Source organism: Cygnus atratus, unplaced genomic scaffold (assembly GCF_013377495.2).
Source record: "Cygnus atratus isolate AKBS03 ecotype Queensland, Australia unplaced genomic scaffold, CAtr_DNAZoo_HiC_assembly HiC_scaffold_97, whole genome shotgun sequence".
NCBI classification, from domain to species: Eukaryota; Metazoa; Chordata; class Aves; order Anseriformes; family Anatidae; genus Cygnus; species Cygnus atratus.
In genome coordinates, this window is record NW_026110222.1 from 32,393 (window position 1) to 55,432 (window position 23,040).

A 23,040-nucleotide genomic window follows, 5' to 3' on the forward strand; every position below is an offset into this window, starting at 1 on the left:
GGGGGGGGGGGGCGTGACGTCTAAGGGAGATTGCAACATAAGGAGGGGGTCATGATATATGGGGGGAGTCATGATATATGGGGGGGCCGTGACATGGAAGGGGAGGGGCATGATATATGGGAGGGCATCACGACGTGGAAGGGGGATTGTGACACATGGGCTGGAATCGCAATATAGAGAGTGGGTCTCATGACATATGGGGGGGGTCACGATGTGGAGGGGGGATCGCGGCACATGGGGGGGTTGTGACATGGAAGGGAGATTGCAATATAGAGGGTGGGTATCGCGACATACGGGGGGGTCGCAACATATGGGGGACATGACCTATGGGAAGGTTATCACGCCACGCAGGGCGGTTATCGCGACACACTGGGGGTTATCGCGACACACTGGGGGGGGGTGTTACCACGCCGCGCTCACCGTCGCCCACTTCGAAGTCCTTGAAGGCCAGCTCGGAGCCGGCGTCGCTGATGAGCACCTCGCCGTTGAGCGTGAAGGTGATGTGGCTCTCGGCCAGGTCGATCATGCAGCCCACCACGTCGCCCGCCTGCCACGTCCGCCCGAAGGGCTCGCTGCCCACGTGCCAGCGCTGCGCCTGCGGGCCGGAGCGTTGGGGGGGGGGGGGCACCCACGTAGGCCCTCCCCAGTAGGCGATAGAGGTGCAATAAGGAGCGATAGGGGGCGATAGAGGAGCAGTAAGGGGCGATAGGGGAGCACTAAGGGGCGATAGTGGACGATAGGGGGCGATAGAGGAGCAATAATGGGCGATAGGAGGCGATAGGGGTGCGATAAGAGGCTCACTCGGTGCCCGTTGAAGACGTAGGCGAGCTCGTCGGCGCCCAGCTCGATGTCGGGGCGCACGTGGGGCCGCGCCCAGCCCACACGCATCTCCCCGGTGGTGACGGCCTCGAACTCGAAGTACCACTTGCCGCTGCGCACCGCGTAGCTCCGCTCGGCCCGGAAGATGCGCATCTTGTCGGGGCGCCCCCGCGGCACCCCCTGGGCGGCTGGGGGCAACGGGGCGTCAGCACCCCCCGGGGGGCCCCCAAAGGCGCCCAGCACCCTCTGCACCCCCAAATGGACCCCAGTGTCCCCAAAGGACACCCAGTGTCCCCAAATGGCACCCGAAAGGGCACCCTACATCCCCAAGGGGCACCCTACACCCTCTTTGCCCCCGGCCCAAAGAGCGCCCCCAAGCAGCCCCCAGTGCCCCCAGCTTCTCCCAGTGCCTCCAGTGCCCCCCAGTACACCCCAGTGCCCCTGATGCCCCCAGCACCCTCAGTGCCCCCAGCCTCTCCCAGTGTCCCCAGCGCCGCCAGTCTCTCCCAGCCCCCCGCGCCCCTGCCCCGCGCTCACGGCTCTCCTGGTCGGGGGGCTCGATGTTGTAGCCGTAGCCGATGAGGGTGCGCACGGCCTCGCAGAGGCTGTCCCGGTTCGTCTTCTTGGTGCGCTCGTCCAGCAGGTTGTAGGGCACCAGGCGCGGGTTGCGCTTGTTCTTGATGTCCTGGGGACGGGGACGCGGGTGTGGGGACACAGGGACACGAGGTATGGGGACAGGGGGACGTGGGGATACTGCTGCTGGAGATATGTGGACACGGGGACGTGGGGACATGAGGACACCACTGCTGTGGGTGTGGGGACGCGGGGACATGGGGACAGCAGGGACACTGCTGCTAGGGGTATGGGGACACCGCTGCTGTGGGTATGGGGACATGGGGACACCACTACTGTGGGTATGGGGACACCAGGATACGGGGACATAGGGACACAGGGACACTGCTGCTGTGGGTATAGGGACACAGGAACATGGGGACATGACACCGCTGCTGTGGGTATGGGGACATGGGGACACCACTACTGTGGGTATGGGGACACCAGGATACGGGGACATAGGGACACAGGGACACTGCTGCTGTGGGTATAGGGACACAGGAACATGGGGACATGACATTGCTGCTGTGGGTATGGGGACATGTGGACACCGCTGCTGTGGGTATGGGGACACCGCTGCTAGAGGTATGGGGACACGGGGCTATGGGGACCCTCCTGCTGTGGGTACGGGGACACCACCACCATAGTGCCAGGCATGCGGTGAGCATGGGGACACCGGGGACACCGCTTCCACGGGGAAAGGGACGTGGGGACACTGGGGACACCACCGCCAGGGACATGGGGACACGGGGGGCAAGGGGACACCGGGGAGGTCGAGGACACGGGGGACGTGGGGATGCCACCATGGGCACAGGGACGCCGGGGAAATTGGGGACACCGCCACTGTGCGCATGGGGAGACGGGGACACCAGGGGACACCAGGGGACACCAGGGGACACCAGGGGACGCAGCTCCGGGTCTGGGGGCTGGGGGGGGTGCGGGGGGCCCCCACCTGCACGATGCTGTAGGTCCAGCCCTGCTGCACGCGGTCGCGCGCCCACACGTTGTGCGCGTTCTCGGCCAGGCGGTCGACGAGCGTCAGCTGCGCCGGCGTCAGCCGCACGTGCGCCAGGTCCAGCGGCGCCGGCTTGTACCCGTTGGACATCACGTACCTGGGGGGGGGCACGGCTGGGACACCCCCACCCCACCCGGGGACCCCCCCTCCCAGCGGGGGGCTGGGATGGGGACCCCCCAGTTGGGGACTCCCAAAGGGACACCTCGAGATTTGACCCTAAATAGGGACCCCCCAGTTGGAGACCCTGCTGGGGAATGCCCCCAAAATGGGAACCCAAATTGGACCCCCCCCCCCCCAATTGGAGACCCCAAAAAGGACACCCCAAAATAGGACCTCAAATGGGGACCCCAGAGAGGGACCCCCCCCCCCCCAGTTGGAGACCCCACCAAGCAACACCCCCCAAATGGGAACCCAAATGGAGACTCCAAATGGGGACCCGCCAAAATGAGACCCCAAACAGGACCCCCCAGTTTGGAGACCCGCCCAAGAAACCTCCCCAAATGGGTCCCCCCCTAATTGAATACCCCCCAAGAACCCTCCCAAACCCATACCCCAAATGGGTTCCCCCCTAATCGAAGACCCCTAAAGGACCCCCCCAAACCCATAACCCAAAGGGGTCCCCCCCCAATCAAAGACCCCTAAAGGCCCCCTCATTTGGAGACCCCCCCCGCGCCCCTACGTCTTGGGCAGCTTGATCTTCCTGAGGTTCTCCTCCGCCTTCTCGTCCGCCATGCCCACGTGGCAGCCCAGCGCCAGCAGCGTCCTGGGGGGGGGACACAAGTGGTGGTGGGGGGGGACCCCAAACCTCATCCCCCGACCCCCCCCCGGCCCCCGGACCCCCCCTCACTTGAGGGTCTCCCCAGACATCTGCAGGTTGTAGTTGCGCTCAGGCTCGGGCAGGCTGTGGAAGTCGAGCAGGCAGGGGTGCAGGCGCTGGTTGTCGTCGCGGACCTGGGGGGGCACCGGGGGGGTGGGGGCTCAGCAGGAGCCTGGGAGGGCTGCGGGGGGCGTGGGGGGGTTTGGGGGGCACTCACGGGGCCGTAGGTCCAGCCCTGCTCGATGCGGGTCAGGGCCCACAGCTCGTGGATGTTCTCGGCCAGCTTCTCGCGGATGCGCTCCAGGTGGGGGGGCAGCACGATCTGGGGGGGGGGGCAACGGCCATGGGGACCCCAAAAACACCCGGGGGGGGGGACACAATGACAAAATCCCCTCCCTTCTCCTCCCCAACTCCATTCCCCCCCACCCAACCCCATCCCCTGAGCGTCCCCAGGCCCCCCAACCCCCTCCCCAAGCCCCCAGCCCCAAACCCCATTTCCCCCCACCCAACCCCATTCCCTGAGCGTCCCCAAGACCCCCATCCCCCAAACCCCATCCTCAAGCCCCTCAAACCCCATTCGCCCCCCCCACCCAACCCCATCCCCTGAGCATCCCCAAGCCCCCCAGCCCCAAATCCCAGCCCCATTTCCCCCACTCCCCCATCCCCCGAAACCCATCCCCAAGCCCCCCCAGCTACCTCCCCTAGCCCCCCAACCCCATTTCCCCCATTCGCCCCTCCCCAAGCCCCCCAGTCCCCCTCCCCATTTCCCCCACTCCCCCCTCCCCACCACCCCCGGCCCCCCACCTGCATGGTGTCGACGGGGCAGGGGGTGAAGGCGGTGTGGGCAGGGCCTGGGTGGGCCCCAGCAGGCAGCGGGCGCCGGGCCCCTGCCCCCCGTAGGCCTTGATGGGCTCCAGGCGCAGGCGCTCGCGGGGCAGCAGCGCCTCGGCGCAGGGCGAGTACCCGGGGGGGGGCAGGAACTGGAAGTCCCCGTGGCGGCCCCCCAGCAGGAACCGCAGCCTGGATGGGGGGGGGGTGTGGAGAAGGGAATGGGGTGGGGGTCGCGGCCCCCTGTGGGACCCCCGTGGGGTGACCCCCCCCCTGGAACCAGGGGCGTTTGCCCCGAAGCCCCCACCAGCAGCAAAGGCATCGGACGCCCCCCGGTGTGGTCCTACGGGACCCCCCCCAGGATTAAACAGCCCCAATGCGACACCCCAGCCCCACAGCATCCCTTATAAACCATTCCCAGCCCCAAAACCACCCCATGGCACCCCCTATACACCGTCCCCAGCCCCACAGCACCCCCATGCAGCACCCCCAGCCCCATAGCACCCCCTAAGCAGCACCCCCAGCCCCATAACACCCCCTATGCAGCATCCCCAGCCCCACAGCACCCCCATAGCACCCCCTATGCATCACCCCCACCCCATAGCAGCCCCCAAGCATCCCCCCCAGCCCCATAACATCCCCTATGCACCATCCCCAGCCCCACATCACCCCCATGCAGCACCCCCAGCCCCACAGCAGCCCCTAAGCAGCACCCCCAGCCCCATAGCACCCCCATAACATCCCCTATGCATCACCCCCAGCCCCATAGCAGCCCCCAAGCATCCCCCCCAGCCCCATAACATCCCCTATGCAGCATCCACAGCCCCACATCACCCCCATGCAGCATCCCCACCCCATAGCAGCCCCCAAGCATCCTCCCCAGCCCCATAACACCCCCTATGCACCATCCCCAGCCCCACATCACCCCCATGCAGCATCCCCAGCCCCACAGCAGCCCCTAAGCAGCACCCCCAGCCCCATAGCACCCCCTATGCACCATCCCCAGCCCCACATCACCCCCATAGCACCCCCTATGCATCACCCCCACCCCATAGCAGCCCCCAAGCATCCCCCCCAGCCCCATAACATCCCCTATGCAGCATCCCCAGCCCCACAGCACCCCCATAACATCCCCTATGCATCACCCCCACCCCATAGCAGCCCCCAAGCATCCCCCCCAGCCCCATAACATCCCCTATACACCGTCCCCAGCCCCACAGCACCCCCATGCAGCATCCCCAGCCCCACATCACCCCCATAGCACCCCCTAAGCAGCACCCCCAGCCCCATAACACCCCCTATGCACCATCCCCAGCCCCACATCACCCCCATAGCACCCCCTATGCATCACCCCCACCCCATGGCAGCCCCCAAGCATCCTCCCCAGCCCCATAACATCCCCTATGCAGCATCCCCAGCCCCACAGCACCCCCATAGCACCCCCTAAGCAGCACCCCCAGCCCCATAGCACCCCCTATGCACCATCCCCAGCCCCACATCACCCCCATAGCACCCCCTATGCATCACCCCCACCCCATAGCAGCCCCCAAGCATCCCCCCCAGCCCCATAGCAGCCCCCAAGCATCCCCCCCAGCCCCATAACATCCCCTATGCAGCATCCCCAGCCCCACAGCACCCCCTAAGCAGACCTCCCAGCCCCACAGCACCCCCAACACCCCATCCCCAGCCCCACATCACCCCCCTCACGGCCCGCCCCAGCCCCTCACTTGACGCCGGCGGAGAAGCTGACGACGGGGAAGAAGAGGGCGTCGAGGTTGAAGTTCTCGAACATGCCCTGCACGGGGCAGCCGTTGAGGCGGAAGGAGATGCTGGGCACCCCCAGGTCCAGGCAGCAGCTCACCACGTCCCCCGCCGCCAGCGCGTGCTGCTGCGGGGACGCCACCGCGCGCGCCACCCCGCCTGGGGGGGGGGGGGGAGGGGCGGCAGAAAGATGGGAGGGGGGGCGAGGGAAAAGGGGAGGGTGAAAAAAAAAATACAGGAGGACGGGGGACAAAGGAGGAGGAGGACGAGGAGGAAGACGAGGATGAAAGAGGAGGATGGAGGATGGAGGAGGAGGACAACGGAGGACAATGTGAAGGAGGATGGAGGACAGAGGACGAAGATGGAGGAGGACAGAGGTAGAGCACGGAGGAGGAGGATGGAGGACAAAGGATGAAGGAGGAGGACAAAGGATGAGGAGGACGGAGGATGAAGACAAGGTGGATGGAGGACAGGACGATGATGAGGAGGATGGAGGCGAGGACGAGGACGACGGAGGACGGAGAAGGAGGATGGAGGATGGAGGACAAAAGAGGAGGACGGAGGAGGACAAAGTGAAGGAGGACGGAGGACAGAGGACGAAGACGGAGGAGGACAGAGGTAGAGCATGGAGGAGGAGGACGGAGGACAAAGGATGAAGGAGGAGGACAAAGGATGAGGAGGATGGAGGACAGAGGACGAGGAGGACGGAGGATAGGACAACGATGAGGAGGATGGAGGCGAGGACGAGGAAGATGGAGGACGGAGAAGGAGGATGGAGGACGGAGGACAAAAGAGGAGGACAGAGAAGGAAGATAAGGACGGAGGATGAGGACACAGGATGAAGATGAGGACGGAGGACAAAGACGATGAGGATGGAGGACAATGAGGATGGAGGACAATGAGGATGGAGAACGAGAACAGAGGAGGAAAACAAGGATGGAGGAGGAGGAAGGCGAGGACGAAGGAGGACAAAGACAGAGGATGAAGACGAGGACAACAGGGATGACGATGAGGATGGAGGAGGAGGAGGCCGGGTACCTGCCCAGAGGTGGAGGCCGTCGAAGGCGAAGGAGTAGAGGTCGTCGCCGGCGCCGTTGCCCCCCCAGCCCTCGCCGCCCCCCGGGTAGGGGCTGTAGCCCTCGGCCATGGCCCAGCCGACGCGCAGGTGGGTGGCCTGGGCCGTGGCGAAGGGCTGCACGTGCTCCACCAGCACCTCGAAGTACCAGCGCGGGTACTGCGTCGAGCCCTCGTGCGTGCCCAGGAAGATGTTGGGGCGCACGCTGCGGGGAGGGGGTGAGCGTGGGGGGGGGGGGCGGAGGCACCCTGAGACCCCCAGCGGCACCCCGAGACCCCCAGCGGCACCCCGAGGCCCCCCCCCACCCCGAGCTCCTCAGGAACACCCCAAGACCACCCGGAGTCCCTCAGGGTGCCCCTGGACTCCCCCAAGACCCCCAGGAGCGCGCCCTGAGACCCCCAGGAACAGCCCCAAGACCCCCTGTGACCCCCCCCGGAACACCCCAAGATGCTCCAGGATACCCCAGGACTTCTCCAAGACCCCCAAGACCAGCCCAGGACCCCCCAGGAGCCCTCCCAGGACCCTCCAAACCACCCCAGGACCCCCTTGAGATGCTCCAGGATGCCCCAGGACTTCTCCAAGACCCCCCAAGACTCTCCCAGGATCCCCAGGACCCTCCCAAGGCCCCCAGAACCCCCTCCCCCCAGGACCCCCAGGAACCCTCCAAACCTCCTAGAACCCCTAGAACACCCCCTGGACCCCCCCAGAACTCCCCCAAGCCCCCTCCAGGACACCCCAACCCCTCCCAAGACCCCCTCCAGAACCCCCAGGACCCCCAAGACCCCTCCAGAACCCCCAGAAACCCCTCTAAGACCCTCCAACCCCCCCCCCCCAGAACTCCCCCATGCCCCCTCCAGGACCCCTAAGAACCTCCCCAGGACCCCCCAAACCCCCCTAAGACCCCCTCCAGGACCCCGAGGACCCCCTCCAGGACCCCCCAAGACCCCCCAGAAGTCCCCCAGGACCCCCAAAGACCCCCCCCCCGGCCCCCCCCACCTGGTGACGTAGTTGACCAGCCCGGTCTGCAGCAGCAGGTCACGCCGGGGCAGCAGGTTCTCGGTGATGAGGTTCTGGTTGGAGCGCACGGCCACCGCGTTGCACACGCACAGCGAGCACAGCACGTCCAGCACCTGCCGGGGGGGGGTTGCACACGCGTGTGACCGCGCACAATCACGGGTGACCTTGCACAATCGCGTGTAATCTCGCACACACGCGTGTGACCTTGCATGAGCGTGACCTTGCATGCACGTGTGGCCTCCACGCACACGTGTGGCCTTGCACACGTGGGGGGGGGGGGGGGGGGGGGGGGGAGGGGGCCTTGCACACGTGCGCGTGCCCGACCTTGTGGTTGCGGCCGTGCTTGTCGAGCAGGGAGATGATGGACTTGATGTGGTTCTCCTGGATGATGTTGAGCACCTCGGGGCTCTCGATCAGCACGCAGTACAGCACCTCCAGGATGCCTGCGGGGCCACCAGGGGGTCCTCAGCCCCACACGGGGGTCCCGACCCCATAAGGAGGTCCCCGGCCCCAAACGGGGGCCCCCGACCCCATAGGGAGGCCCCCAGCCCCACATGGGGGTACCCAGCCCCACAGGGAGGTCCCTCAACCCCATTAATCTCCACCGCCATGCAAGGGTCTATGGCCCTATAAGGGGGTCCCTGGCCCTATAAGGGGGTCTACGGCCCCTTTTGGGGGGGGTCTCGGTCCTATAACGGGGGGGTCCCACGCACCCGAGGAGGCCTCGAGGCGGTCCAGCTTGCTGACCAGCCAGTCCAGGTTGGTGGAGAACAGGGCGCAGTTGGAGCGGTTCCCCCGGATCAGCGAGGCTGGGGGGGGGAGCAAGGGTCAGAGCCCCCCCGGGGCACCCCACACTGCCCCCCTGCACCCCCCAGGTGCCCCCCACAACCCCCATATCCCCCACCCCCTACAACCCCCCTTCATACCCCCCCAGGTGCCCCCCACGACCCCCCCCCACGACCCCCATATCCTCCACGGACACCCCCCCCCCCACGACCCCGCCCTTACCACCCCTACCCCCTCCATAACCCTCCCGCCCCCCATACCCCCCCACAACCCCCCCCATACCCCCCACAACCCCCCCTACACCCCCTCCCCACCCCTCATACCCCCCCCCCAGGTGCCCCCCACGACCCCCCCATACTCCCCCACGCCCCCCATACCCCCCCCACATACCCCCCCACCCCTCCACGCCCCCCCACCCACACCTCCCACCCCCCCACGCCCCTCCACGCCCCCCCACCCACACCTCCCACCCCCCCCACGCCCCCCCCCCGCCCCCCCCGCCCCGCACCCAGCAGCTCATAGAGCAGGTTGACGATCTCCTTCCAGGAGGCCGCGGCCTCGTCCCCGGCCAGCTCGGCGAAGTGCGCGGCCGTGCTGTACTCGCTCAGCCGGTCGATGCACGTCAGCACCAGCCGGATCATGCCCTGCAAGCGCCCCCCCCGGCCCCATGAGCGTCCCCACGGCCCCACAAGCGCCCCCCCGGCCCCTCGAGCGTCCCCTCGGCCCTATAAGCAGCCCCATGAGCACCCCCTGTAACCCCGCATCCCCCCGGCCCTATAAGCAGCCCCGCATCCCCACGAGCATCCCGATGGCCCCATGAGCATCCCCTAAAACCCTGCACCCCTATCGGCATCCCCACGGCCCCACAAGCACCCCGAAAAGCCCCCCCCAGGGACCCCCAAAAGCCCCCCGTGCCCCCCAAGAGCCCCCTAGAGACCCCCCCACATCCCCCAAAGCCCCCCAGGGACCCCCCAAAGCCCCCAAAAAGCCACCAAGGCACCCCGAAGCCCCCACACAGCCCCCAAAGCCCCCCAGGGACCCCCAAAAGCCCCCCCCAAAGCCCCCTGTGCCCCGCAAACACCCCCCAAAGCCCCCCAGGGGCCCCCCCAAAGCCCCACAAAAGCCCCCCAGGGACCCCCGCGCCCCCACCTCCTCCTGGAAGAGGTTCTGGCGGCTGCGCAGGGCGCGCAGGCGGCTCTGGCGCTCCTCGTGCCGCAGCTCGGCCGGGGGGTGCTGGAAGTACCCGATGAGGTCCCGCAGGCTCAGGATCACCGCCCCGATCGGCAGCGCCCCCGGGGCCCCCCCCCGGCCCTTCCCGCTCAGGCTGTCCAGGCCCCTGGGGGGGGGACACACACGGGGGGTCAGACACAGGAAAAAACCCATTAGCGCCTCTCCTAGCCCAAATTTTGTCTCTTCTGACCCCAAATCCTGCAGCCCCTTCTGACCCGAAATCCTGCAGCCCCTCCTGACCCCAAATCCTGCAGCCCCTTGTCCCCAAATTCTGCTGTCTTACCCCAAATCCTGCAGCCCCTTTTGACCCCAAATTCCATCCCTCCTGTCCGCAAATCTCGCCCCTCCTGACCCCAAATTTCACCGTCTGTCCCCAAATCTCGCCCCTTCTGACCCCAAATCCTGCAGCCCCTTCTGACCCCAAATCTCACCCCTCCTGTCCCCAAATCTTGCCCCTTTTCCCCCCACACCCTGCCTCATCCCTCCCCAAATTTTGCCCCCCCCCAAATCCCCCAGCCCCTCCTGACCCCAAATTGCATCCCTTTTGACCCCAAATCTTGCCCCTTTTCCCCCATATCTCGCCCCATCCCCCCCCAAATTTGGCCCCTTTTCCCCCAAATTTGGCCCCTTTCCCCCCAAATCCCCCCCGCGCCCACCGGATGAAGACCCCGTAGAGCCCGGCCGTGCTGTAGATCATCCGGGCCGCCTGCGACTCCTGGCGCTGGGAGCGGGACAGGGACAGCGCGTCGTCCATGTGCCCCTCCTGGTGCAGGATGGCCTGGGGGGGGGAAGGGGGGGGATCAGTGGGACCCCCGGACACCCCCAAAGCCCACCCCCGGACCCCCAGAGACACCCCAGAGACCCCCAGCGATGCCCAAAATCCGCCGCAGTCCCCCAGTGAGACCCCCAAAGCCCCCCCCAAAGACTCCCCAGTGATGCCCCAAATCCCCCCAAGACCCCCAGCGACCCCCCCAAACCCCCCGAGACCCCCCAGAGATCCCCCAAACCCCCCCAGAGATCCCCTAAAGCCCCCCAGCAATGCTCCAAAGTCCCCACAAGACCCCTCCCAACAGCACCCTGCCCCCCAGCCCCCCAGAGACCCCCCAAAACCCCCCAGAGACCCCCCCAGCACCCCCCAGAGACCCCCCCAAGCCCCTCAAAGCCCCCTAGCAATGCCCCAAGCCCCCCACAGACCCCCCCAAATCCCACCCAAAGCCCCCCAGAGACCTCCCAAATCCCCCCAGACCCCTCAGTGACACCCCCAAAGCCCCCCCAGTGATGCCCCAAAGTCCCCCAGACCCCCAGAGACCCCCCAAAACCCCCCAGAGATCCCTCCAAATCCCCCCCAAGCCCCTCAGAGACCCCCCCCAACTCCCCCAAAGCCCCCCAGAGCCCCCCAAAATCCCCCCCAGAGCCCCCCAGCGATGCCCCAGCGCCCCCCCAGCCCCCACCTTCCTCTTGAGCAGCCCGAGGCGCAGCGCCTTGGTGTCGGCGGCGGCGTAGGTGAGCCAGAGCCCCGAGGCCGCGTGCTGCACGAAGCACAGCGACTCCCCGTACTTGATCTCGGGGGGGCCCATGCCCTCCACGTCCCGCTTGGCCCCCGCCTCCAGCTTCTCCTGCGAGGGGGGGCGGTCAGGGTTGGGGGGGACCCCAATGGGACCAGCGGGGGGGGGGTGTATAGGGACAGGGACCCCAATGGGACCCGTGTGGGGAGGGGGGACCCCAATGGGACCCACGTGGGGAGGTGTATGGGGACAGGGACCCCATGAGGACCTGCGGGTTAGGGGACAGGGACATACAGGGACATACAGGACCAAGGAGCCCACTGGGATCCATGTGGGGAGCTGTATGGGGACAGGGACCCCAGAGGAACCTGGTTTGGGGACGGGGACCCCACTGGGACCCGCACAGGGAGCTATATGGGGACCTGAAGGGGACCGGGACAGGGACTGGTATGGGGACAGGGACAAGGACTGGGACAGATCCACGATGGGGACCTGATGGGGACTGGGATGGGGACAGGACCACAGTGGGGACCTGATGTGGCTGAGGACCAGGACAGGACCAGGTCCGTGATGGGGATGGGGACGGGACCGCGATGGGGACCAGAGTGGGACCAGGACCACGACCACCCTGGGACGGGACCCCCCGGGATGGGACCCCCGGGGACGGCACCCCCCGGGACGGGACCCCCGCGCCCTTCGCACCTTGGAGGCGCGGAAGCAGAAGGCGGAGGCGCGGGTGCTGGCGGCGGCCGCCTCCACCACGGCCAGGCCGCGCTCCTCCGTCAGCGCCAGGTAGCGCCCCGTGGTGACGTGGCGCACGCGGAACGGCTGGCCCCAGCGCAGGTGGCTGCCGCTCCAGCTGGGGGGACAGGGGGACATTGGGGGTCATGGGGACATGGGGGGTCACGGGGGGACATGGGGACATCGGGGGTTATGGGGACATTGGGGGACATGGGGACATTGGGGGTTATGGGGACATTGGGGGTCATGGGGACATGGGGGGTCACGGGGGGACATGGGGACATCGGGGGTTATGGGGACATTGGGGACGGAACGGCTGGCCCCAGCGCAGGTGACTGCTGCTCCAGCTGGGGGGACAGGGGGACATTGGGGGTCATGGGGACATGGGGACATTGGGGGACATGGGGGGACATTGGGGACGGAACGGCTGGCCCCAGCACAGGTGACTGCTGCTCCAGCTGGGGGGACAGGGGGACATTGGGGGTCATGGGGGGACATGGGAGGTTATGGGGACATTGGGGGACAGGGGGACATGGGGGGTCACGGGGGGACATGGGGACATCGGGGGTTATGGGGACATTGGGGGTCATGGGGACATGGGGGGTCACGGGGGGACATGGGGACATCGGGGGTTATGGGGACATTGGGGACGGAACGGCTGGCCCCAGCGCAGGTGGCTGCCGCTCCAGCTGGGGGGACAGGGGGACATCGTGTCATGGGGGGGGACACGGGGACATTGGTGGGTATGGGGGGACATGGGGACATTGCGGGGTCATGAGGGTAGGACGTGGGGACAGGAGGTGGGGTTGCAGAGAGGGGTCACGGGGGTGTGGGGACACAGGGATGGGACATGGGGACAATGGGGACACAGACACGGGGTCGGGGGATGTGGGGTCACAACCTGGGGACACGGCGCGGGGACGCAGGGATGCGCGGTAGGGACGTGGGGCACACAGCCCAGGGACAGGGGGACACAGGGGGACGGGGGGGGACACGGGGCGGGGGGGGGGGACACAGGGGCCACGGGACCCCCCCCACCTGATGCGCAGCGGCTCCAGGCGCCACAGGGAGCGCGCGTGGGTGCAGACGGCCCCCCCCTCGTAATTAACCACGCTGCTGTGGGGACACCGACGGGTCGGGGGGGTGGGCGGGAGGGTCCCAAGGGACCCCCCCCCACCCCCAAAAAATTTGGGGGACTTCCCCCCCCCCCAAAACCTGAGCTCGCCGCCCGGCTCCGGCGCGGAGGGGCTGAGGCACTCGTCCATGTGGCCGTGGAAGAGGCGCAGGACGTGGCCGCCCGTCACGTAGCCTGGGGGGGGGACACACGCATAAATTTGGGGTGGGGGGGTCACTCGGGGGGGGGCACCCAAGGGTGCTGGGCCCGCGCCCACCTTCCTCGGAGCCCGAGCAGATGGGGTTCATGTTCCACAGCGTCTGCATGAAGGAGGCGTCCGCCTGCAGCTCCCCGCTGGCCGTCGAGAGGTGCTGGGGGGGGGGCGGCGGGGGGTGTCAGCGGGGAGACCCCCCCCCAGGGGGAATCCCCAGGGACCCCCCATTCACAGGGAGACCCCCCCCAGGGGGAACCCCCCAGGAGCCCCCCCCCAAGAAGACCCCTCCCAGGGACCCCACACCCACAGAGACCCCCCCGGGGACACACCCCCCACACACACAAGGAGACCCCCTCCCAGGACCCCACACACAGGCAGAACCCCCCCCCCAGCAGCTCTTGCACGCCCCCCCTTTCACCATGCCCCCAGCCCTTGCACGCCCCTTGCACACCTCTCGCATGCCCCTTGCACTCCCCCAGCCCTCACATTCCCCTTGCACGCCCCCAGCCCTCGCACGCCCCTTGCACGCCCCCAGCCCTTGCACTGCCCTTGCACGCCCCCAACCCTTGCACGCCACTGGCCCCTGCACACCCCTAGCGTGCCCCCGCGTGTCCCCAGCCCTCGCACGCCCCTCGCACGCCCCTCGCACGCCTTGCACACGCACCAGGTAGCGCTCGGAGGAGACGCTGACCAGGATGAGGTCGTCGCCCACGCGCACCTTCTCGCCCTCCGAGCGCTGCTTGGACGCGGGGTGCATGGTCCACCAGCACGCCTCGCCTGCGCACACCGGGCTTGGGGGGGGGGGGCACGCCGACACCCCCACCCGCACCCTGTAGGGCCTGGGGGGCGCCGAGCCCGGCAGGGAGCCCCGGCGCCCCAGTACAGGCACCCCGAAACTCTCGTATGGGGCCTGGGGGGAGCCGAACCCCGTAGGGACCCCCCGAAACCCCCATATAGGGACCCCAAAACCCCCATATAGGGCCTGGGGGACACCAAAACCCCGATGTAGGGAACCCCACAGCCCCCTTACAGGGCCCAGGGGGAGCCGAACCCCGTAGGGACTGCCAAAACCCCAATATAGGGACACCTACACCCCGTATAGGGACCCCAAAACCCCCAAATAGGGCCTGGGGGGAGCCAAAGCCCATAGAGACCCCCTTAACCCCCCCCATAGAGCCCCCAAACCCCACAAAGACCCCTTAACCCCCCCTCAATAGAGAGACCAACCCCCCCAGGGACCCCTTTAACCCCCCCCCAGAGTCCCCAACCCCCCCCAGACCCCTTAACCCCCCCATGGAGCCCCCAACCCCCCCCAAAGCCCCCCGGCCCCGTACCCGCGGCGTCCTCCTGCAGCCCCACGTCGAAGGCCAGCTTGTCGGTGACGGAGCGCGACGTGGTCAGGCAGCTCAGGTACTGGGGGGGCACGGGGTCAGGGGGCGGCCCGGCCCCATAGAGACCCCCCCCCGGCCCTATAGAGCCCCCTGGCCCCATAGAGACCCCTACCAGACCCCATAGGGCCCCCCCAGCCCCATAGAGCCCCCCAGGCCTCATAGAGACTCCCCCCCTCCAGCCCCATAGAGACCCCCCTTACCCCATAGCCCTCCCCTTAACCCCTAGAAACCCCTCCCCAGCCCCTTGCCCCCCCCGGCCCCATAGAGCCCCCCCCCCTTCACCCCATAGGGCCCCCCAAAGGGCCCCCCCCCTCCCACCCCATAGAGCCCCCTGACCCCAATAGAGCCCCCCCCCAGCCCCATAGACCCCTCCTAGCCCCGTAGGGCTCCCCCGACCCCATAGAGCCCCCCCCCCCAGCCCCATAGGGACCCCCATAGGGCCCCCCCAGCCCCATAGGGCCCCCCCCCGCCCCACAGGGCCCCCCATAGCCCCCCCTCACCATGCCGCTGTGCGAGTGCCGCAGCAGGATGGCGTGGCCGTAGAGCAGCGTCCGGTGCCCGCCGCCCTGCGAGGACTTGGGGGGGGGACACGGGGCCGGGGGGGGGGGCACACGGTCAGCGGCACGGCCCTCGTGCGTTGCACACCCCTTGTGCAACAACCCCTGTGCATCGCACGCCCCTCGTGCGTTGCACACCCCTTGTGCAAGGCGCCCCGTGCGTTGCGCACCCCTCGTGCCAGAGCTGTGTGCTTGTGCCCTGTGTGTTGCACGCCTCTTGTGCAACACCTCCCGTGCATTGCACACCCACGCCTCTTGTGCAACACCCCCTGTGCATTGCACATCCACTTCTCTTGTGCAACACCCCCCGTGCATTGCACACCCACGCCTCTTGTGCAACACCCCCTGTGCATTGCACATCCACTTCTCTTGTGCAACACCCCCGTGCATTGCACGCCCCTCGTGCAAGACGCCCTGTGCATTGCACGCCTGCTTTGCACACTACTTGTGCAAGGCACCCTGTGCATTGCACACCCCTTGTGCAAAACACCCCGTGCCTTGCACGCCTGCTTTGCACGCCCCTCGTGCAAGGCTCCCCGTGCCCCTCGCCCTGGGGGGGCCGCAGCCGGGATCCACACAGGGCTGGGGGGAGGTCTCAGGGTTCCGGGATCGGAGTGTGGGGGGGTGGTTTTTTAGGGTGGGGGGGCGCAGACGGGGCCCCCCCGGGATCCATGCGGAGGAGGAGGAGGAGGAGGAGGCCGGAGGTGAGGCCGAAGGACAAGGGGGGGGCGGGGGGGGTCACAGCACCACGGTGCCACCTACCCACTTGTCCAGATCGACCCCCTGGGGCGGGCATTGGGGGGGGGGGAGAGAGAGAAGAGAGGCGTCACGGGGGCCGGGACCCCCAGGGCCCCCCCCCACCCCCCCATGGGTGCCGCCCCCCACCCCCACCCCCCCCCCCGGGTGCCCCCCACCCACCTCGGCGCCCGTCTCGGCGCTGTTGGCCAGCATCTCCTGCAGCGCCCGCACCGACAGCGACTGCTCCAGCACGAAGCAGCAGACGGCCAGGTCGGGGGGCACGTTCTGGGGGGGGCACGGGGGCAGCGGGGGGGCACGGGGTCACCGGGGGGGGCGTGGGGTCACCGCGGGACCCCCCCAGTGGGGGGTACTGGGCGCCCCCGTCTGGTGACGTTGGGGTCCCCCCGTTCCGTGACGTTGGGGTCCCCACGTTTTGAGGGGGGCCCCACGGACCCCCCCCCCACCAGGTGACGTCGGGGTCCCCCCCGTTCCGTGATGTTGGGGTCCCAACGTTTTGGGGTACAGGGTGCCCCCCCCCCCACCAGGCGATGTTGGGGTCCCCCCGTCCCCTGGTTGGAGTGCCCCCACGCCCAGGTCTATGGCGTGTCCCCATGTCCCCACACTGGGGGGGTCCCCATGTCCCCACGCCCCCCATGGGGTCCCTGTGCCCCCCATGGGGGTCCCCATGCCCCCCCCGGGGCCCCCCTGTCCCCAGGCCCCCCCGTGGGGTCCCCACATCCCAACACCCCTTATGGGGTCCCCATGTTCCAATGCCGGGGGGGGAGGGGTCCCCATGTCCCCACAACCCCCCCGGGTCCCTGTGCCCCCCAGGGGTCCCCGTACCCTTGGGGGTCCCAACGCCCCCCCACGGGGTCCCCGCAACCCTGGGGGTCCCAACGCCCCCCCACGGGGTCCCCGCAACCCCAAGCCCCCCGGGAGTCCCCCCGCCCCCCCCGCCCCTCCTGGGGTTCCCGTGCCCCCCACGGGGTCCCCACATCCCCACACCCCTTATGGGGTCCCCACGTCCCCGTGCCCCCCCCGGGGGGCCCGGCCCCCACCTGGGCGTTGGAGGTGGGCTCGAGGAAGCAGAGGCGGTTCCCGAAGCCCTCGGCCGCCAGGCACAGCTTGAGCTGCTCCGCGGGCAGGGCGCTGGTGCACTGCAGCACCACCTCGTCCTCCTGGGGGGCACCCCGAGACGTGAGGGACCCCCTGACGGGAGAGACCCCGCCGGGAGAGACCCCAAAATGGGAGAGACCCCCCAAAGGGAGAGACCCCAAAATGGGAGAGACCCCAAAATGGGAGAGACCCCCCAAAGGGAGAGACCCCAAAATGGGACCCCAAAGGGAGAGACCCCCCCAAAGGGAGAGACCCCAAAATGGGACCCCCCGAAGGGAGAGACCCCCCCAAAATGGGAGAGACCCCAAAATGGGACCCCCTGAAGGGAGAGACCCCGACGGGAGAGACCCCAAAATGGGACCCCAAAGGGAGAGACCCCCCCAAAGGGAGAGACCCCAAAATGGGAGAGACCCCCCCAAAATGGGAGAGACCCCAAAATGGGACCCCGAAGGGAGAGACCCCCCAAAGGGAGAGACCCCAAAATGGGAGAGACCCCAAAATGGGACCCCCCAAAGGGAGAGACCCCAAAATGGGACCCCGAAGGGAGAGACCCCCCCGAAGGGAGAGACCCCAAAATGGGACCCCGAAGGGAGAGACCCCCCCGACGGGAGAGACCCCAAAATGGGAGAGACCCCCCAAAGGGAGAGACCCCAAAATGGGACCCCAAAGGGAGAGACCCCCCAAAGGGAGAGACCCCAAAATGGGAGAGACCCCCCAAAATGGGACCCCCCGAAGGGAGAGACCCCCCCGAAGGGAGAGACCCCAAAATGGGACCCCGAAGGGAGAGACCCCCCCGAAGGGAGAGACCCCAAAATGGGACCCCGAAGGGAGAGACCCCAAAATGGGACCCCCCGAAGGGAGAGACCCCCCCGAAGGGAGAGACCCCAAAATGGGACCCCGAAGGGAGAGACCCCAAAATGGGACCCCCCGAAGGGAGAGACCCCCCCGAAGGGAGAGACCCCCCCAAAGGGAGAGACCCCAAAATGGGACCCCCCGAAGGGAGAGACCCCCCCAAAATGGGAGAGACCCCAAAATGGGAGAGACCCCAAAATGGGACCCCCCAAAGGGAGAGACCCCCCCAAAGGGAGAGACCCCAAAATGGGAGAGACCCCCCCAAAGGGAGAGACCCCAAAATGGGACCCCCTGAAGGGAGAGACCCCCCCGAAGGGAGAGACCCCCCCAAAGGGAGAGACCCCAAAATGGGACCCCCCGAAGGGAGAAACGCCCAAAACAATGAGAGCGGCACCCCAACAACCGCCAGACACCCCAGAACAGAGGAGAGAAGCCCCCCCCCGAAAAGGAGAGAGACCCCAAAACAATGAGACCTCCTCAAAAAATGGGAGCCCCCCCCGAAATGAAGCCCCCAAAACAAAGAGATCCCCAGAAAATGACAGAACCCCCCCAAAAATGAGACCCCCAGAGATGAGACCAACCCAAAAAAATTAGAGACCCCCCCCCAAAAATGGGAGAGAACCCCCCAAAATGCAACCCCCCCCCCCCCAAACCCAGCCCCTTGACCCCCCCCCAGGCTGTGTCCCCCCCCCCCGCTGCCACCTGCGGCCGTCACTCGGCGGGGGGGGGTGAGGGGGGGGGCGGATTTTTGGGATGCCGCCGGGGTCAGCCCGGGTCCCAGCGGGGGGGGGGGCACCTGACACCGGGGGGGGGGCAATCAGTCCCGCCCCCCCCAAAAGCCCCCCCCCCCCCCATTTAAAACCAGGCTGTTCCCATGGCGGGGGGGGCTGTTAATACCCCCCCCCTCCCCGCACGTTTTGAGGCCAAACCGGGAGGAATTGGGACACCGGGATGAACTGGGCCGCCCCCCCCCGCCCCCCCCGGGGGGTATTTTTGGCTCCCCGCCCCCCCCCGGCTCTGGTTTCGCCCCCCCCCCCCCCCCAGCAGCTGCCCCCCCCCCCCCCCCCGGGTGCTTTTTTTGGGCCACGACAGGTGGGGGCCGGGGGCCGGGGGCCGGGGGGAGGGCAATGGGGGCAGGGGGCCCCTGTCCCAGTCCTTCCCAGTGCTCCCAGTTCCATCCCAGTGCTCCCAGTCCCATCCCAGTCCCCCCCAGAGCCCCCCCAGCCCCACATTGCCCCCCCCAGCCCAGCGTCCCCAGCCCCAGTTCCCCCCCCCAAAGTCCTCCCAGTGCCCCCAGTCGTGTCCCAGTCCCTCCCAGTATCCCCAGTCCCATCCCAGCGCCCCCAACCCCCCTCCCAGTATCCCCAGCCAGCCCCAGCGCCCCCCCCAGTGCCCCCAGCCCCAGTTCCCCCCCAAAAAAGTTCTCCCTGGGCCCCCAGTCCCACCCCAGTCCCTCCCAGTCCCTCCACAAGCCCCCCTCCCAGTATCCCCAGTCCCTCCCAGTAGCTCACCGTGCGCAGGAACTGGACATCGTCCTCCCCGTCCGCTTCGGCCATGGCTGGGGGAGGGGGTCCCGGTCACGGGGGGGGGGTCACGGGTGGGGGGGGGGTCCCGGTACCGGGTGGGGGGGTCGGTAACGGGAGGAGGGGGGCTCCGGGGAGCGGGGGCTGGAGCTGCGGGGGGGGTCCCGGGGGGGTCCCTCGCGGGGGGGTCCCGGTGCCGTGTCCCGGTGCCGCCGCCCGCTGCCGCCACCCGGTGCCGCTGGCCCGGCCCCCCCGGCACGTAACGGGGGGGGGAAACTGAGGCACGGCCCCCCCCGGCCAAAGATGGGAGGGGGAGGGGACAAGGGGGGACGGGGGGGGCACACAGACACACCCCCCCGGCTGGCCCCACTTAACCACCGGGTGCTAATGAGGGCTGAAGGGGAGGCTGGGGGGGGCGATCCCTGTCACCCCCCCCCCCATGGCCCCCCCAGCCCCCTCCCCAAATGGGGGGGGTCCCGGTGGGGATGGGTGGCACGGGGGGGGGTCACAGGGAAAGGGGCGGGGGCTGATAAATGGGGGGGCTCCCCTGGCAACTGGGGGGGGGGGGCACAGCAATGGGGGTTCCCACAGCAGTGGGCGGGACCCCTGAAAAATGGGGGGACCCCTGGCAAACGGGGGGGGGGCACGGCAATGGGGGGTCTATGGCAATAGGGGGGCACAGAAATGGGGGGCATCCTTTACAGCGGGGGGGGACCCCAGCAATTTTGGGGTCCCGCAGTGGGGGGGGGACCCCCGGCACGGGGGGGTCCGGCGGGCGCTGTGGGGGTGCGGTGCCGTGGCCCCCCCCCGCCGGGGCTGACATCACCCAGTTCCTCCTTCGCCCAGTTCCTGCCGGGGACTGGGAGCGGGCGGGGGGCGCGCGGGGGGCGCCGAGCCATGGACCTCGGGGACGGCAAGAGGTGGGTGCTGGGGGGGCTGGGGGGGGCCTGGGGGGGGTACTAGGGGGGGTGCTGTGCGGCCCCCCACTGCCTGTCCCCATCCCGCTCCGGGACCAGTTCGGCTCCGAAACTGGGACCAGTTTGCGGCACTGGGCTGTGACCCTCGGTGTCAACTGGGACCCGCTCCCACCTTCAACCGGGACCAGTTCCGCTCCCAAACTGGGACCAGGACGTGCCCCCAGTACGGCCGCTTTGGCCCCAAACTGGGACCAGTCTCACCCCCAAACTGGGACCAGTCTCGCCCCCAAACTGGGGCCCAGTGCCGGCAGCCGGCGCCTCCCCGTCCCCACGGCGGGGGGGGGGGGACCCCGTGCCCCACACCGGGGGTTGGGGTCACGGCGACGGCCCCACGGCGGCGTTTTGGGGGGGCCCCACGGCGGCCGCCCGCCCCCCCCGGAAGAGCGTTGGGCAAGCGGTGCCGGGAGGGGAAGTGCCGCCATGGGGCACCGCGCAATGTGGGGGGCCAGCCCCACGGCACCGCGCAATGTGTGGGGCCAGCCCCACGGCGGTGCAGAATATGTGGGGCCAGCCCCACGGCACCATACAACGTGTGGGGCCAGCCCCACGGCACCATACAACGTGTGGGGCCAGCCCCACGGCACCATGCAATGTGTGGGGCCAGCCCCACGGCGGTGCAGAATATGTGGGGCCAGCCCCACGGCACCATACAACGTGTGGGGCCAGCCCCATGGTGCCGTGAAATGTGGGGGGCCAGCCCCACGGTGATGCAGAATATGTGGGGCCAGCCCCACGGCACCATACAATGTGTGGGGCCGGCCCCACGGCACCGCGCCGGGTGCCGGCGAGGGCGGGGGGCGCGGTGGCGCTGAGCGCCCCGGTGCCGCAGGAAGCCCGGGGGGGCGAAGGCGCGGCGGCCGTGCCGGCGGCGGATGACGTGCCCCACGGCGCGGGAGATCAGCCAGGCCATGGCCAGCGCCGGGCTCGGGGACTTGCCGCAGGCCTGCAGCCTGGAGCAGCTGCTGGAGCGCTGCCTCGACGCCTTCGGTGAGCGCGGCGCCGCCGCGGCCCCCACGGCCCTTGGGTGCTGCTGCCCTTGGGTGTCCCATCCCCTGAGCGTCCCATCCCTTGGGTGCTGCGGCCCTTGGGTGTCCCATCCCCATGGGTCCTACGCCCCACAGATCCCAAATCCCCTGGGTATCCCATCCCCGTGGGTTCCCCACCCCATGGATCCCAAACCCCTCGGATCCCAAATCCCCGTTGGTTCCCCATCCCCACAGGTCCCACATTCCTGGGGTCCCACATCCCCTCCACCCTATATGCCCTGGAGCCCAAACCCCTCGGATCCCAAATCCCCCGGGTTCCCCAGCCCCGTGGGTTCCCCACCCCATGGAGCCCAAATCCCCCGGATCCCAAATCCCCCGGGTAACCCATCCCCACGGTTCCCCATCCCCACGGCTTCCCCATCCCCTCCAACCTCTCCCTCCGCCCCCCCCCAAATCCCCACCCCCCCCCCCCAAGCTGCACCCACATCCCGGTGCCGGGGGGGGGGGTGACGATGCCTGGGGGGGTTTCGCCCCCAGACCCGGACGGGCGCCTGCGCGGCGGCGAGTACGCGGTGGACCTGACGCTGACCTGCGCACGGCTGGGTCGTGCCCTCGGCGGAGCTGGCGCGACGCCTCCTCGCCCTATATCCTGCCTGGGGGGGCCTTGGGGGGGGTGGGGGCGGTGTTCGGGGGGGTGTTGGGGGGTTTGGGGGGGTCTGGGGGGGGTTGGGGTGCTCAGCGCAGGAGGGTCCTTGACTGGCAGCCACGTACCAGGAGGCGCTGAGGGACGGGCGGGAGGAGCGGGCGCTGCGCATCTGCCACTTCGTGCGGTGAGACGGGTCCCCCCCCCGGGTTGTCCTGTCCCCCCCCCGGGTTGTCCTGTCCCCCCCCCGGGTTTTCCTGCACCCCCCCGTGTGTTCGTGTCCCCCCCATGTCCCCCATTTGGCACCCCGTGTCCCCCACCCCACCTTGCGTCCCCATCCCAGGTCCCCTTGTGCTCCCTGTGCCCCACGTCCCCATGTCCCCAGCCCATCCTGTGCCCCCCCCCCCGTGTCCCCAACCCCTGTCCCCATCCCATGTCCCCCCCCCGTGCCCTCACACCCCCCGTGCCCCCCCCGTGCCCCCCCAGGCACTGGGCGCTGCAGCACCCCGACTCGTTCCTGCTGGAGCCGGCGCTGGCGGAGGTGGCGGCGGAGCTGCGGCGCGCGGCACTGCACGAGGGGCGCGAGGGGCACGCGCGCCTGCTGGACACCAGCCACGTGTAAGGGCGGGCACGCGCGTGTGCAAGGCGGGGGGGTGAGGGGGGGGGGCGTGGGGACAGAAGGTGGCTGGGCGGGGGGGCTGCACATGCACGTGTGCAAGCAGG

The 23,040-nt window shown here is 68.8% G+C and overlaps 1 protein-coding gene across 1 annotated transcript in view; it reads right to left on the bottom strand.

The window, feature by feature from the left end:
- The window catches only part of LOC118261507 (ryanodine receptor 1), a gene marked incomplete at its 3' end in the record, with an annotated part of 51,799 nt that extends 32,055 nt beyond the window's left edge, over positions 1-19,744 (bottom strand). Inside the window, 28 exon segments of the mRNA XM_035572362.1 lie at positions 421-595; positions 802-1,007; positions 1,357-1,504; positions 2,384-2,543; positions 3,126-3,209; positions 3,294-3,397; positions 3,481-3,585; positions 4,068-4,108; positions 4,111-4,283; positions 5,819-6,011; positions 6,891-7,132; positions 7,924-8,057; positions 8,269-8,387; positions 8,658-8,753; positions 9,239-9,374; positions 9,880-10,066; positions 10,617-10,738; positions 11,412-11,576; positions 12,168-12,324; positions 13,245-13,322; positions 13,422-13,515; positions 13,598-13,691; positions 14,199-14,311; positions 14,869-14,947; positions 15,426-15,500; positions 16,401-16,505; positions 17,279-17,398; positions 19,700-19,744. Of these exon segments, the coding sequence (XP_035428255.1) occupies positions 421-595; positions 802-1,007; positions 1,357-1,504; positions 2,384-2,543; positions 3,126-3,209; positions 3,294-3,397; positions 3,481-3,585; positions 4,068-4,108; positions 4,111-4,283; positions 5,819-6,011; positions 6,891-7,132; positions 7,924-8,057; positions 8,269-8,387; positions 8,658-8,753; positions 9,239-9,374; positions 9,880-10,066; positions 10,617-10,738; positions 11,412-11,576; positions 12,168-12,324; positions 13,245-13,322; positions 13,422-13,515; positions 13,598-13,691; positions 14,199-14,311; positions 14,869-14,947; positions 15,426-15,500; positions 16,401-16,505; positions 17,279-17,398; positions 19,700-19,744 (3,550 nt within the window).
- Between the last annotated feature and the right edge of the window lie 3,296 nt (positions 19,745-23,040).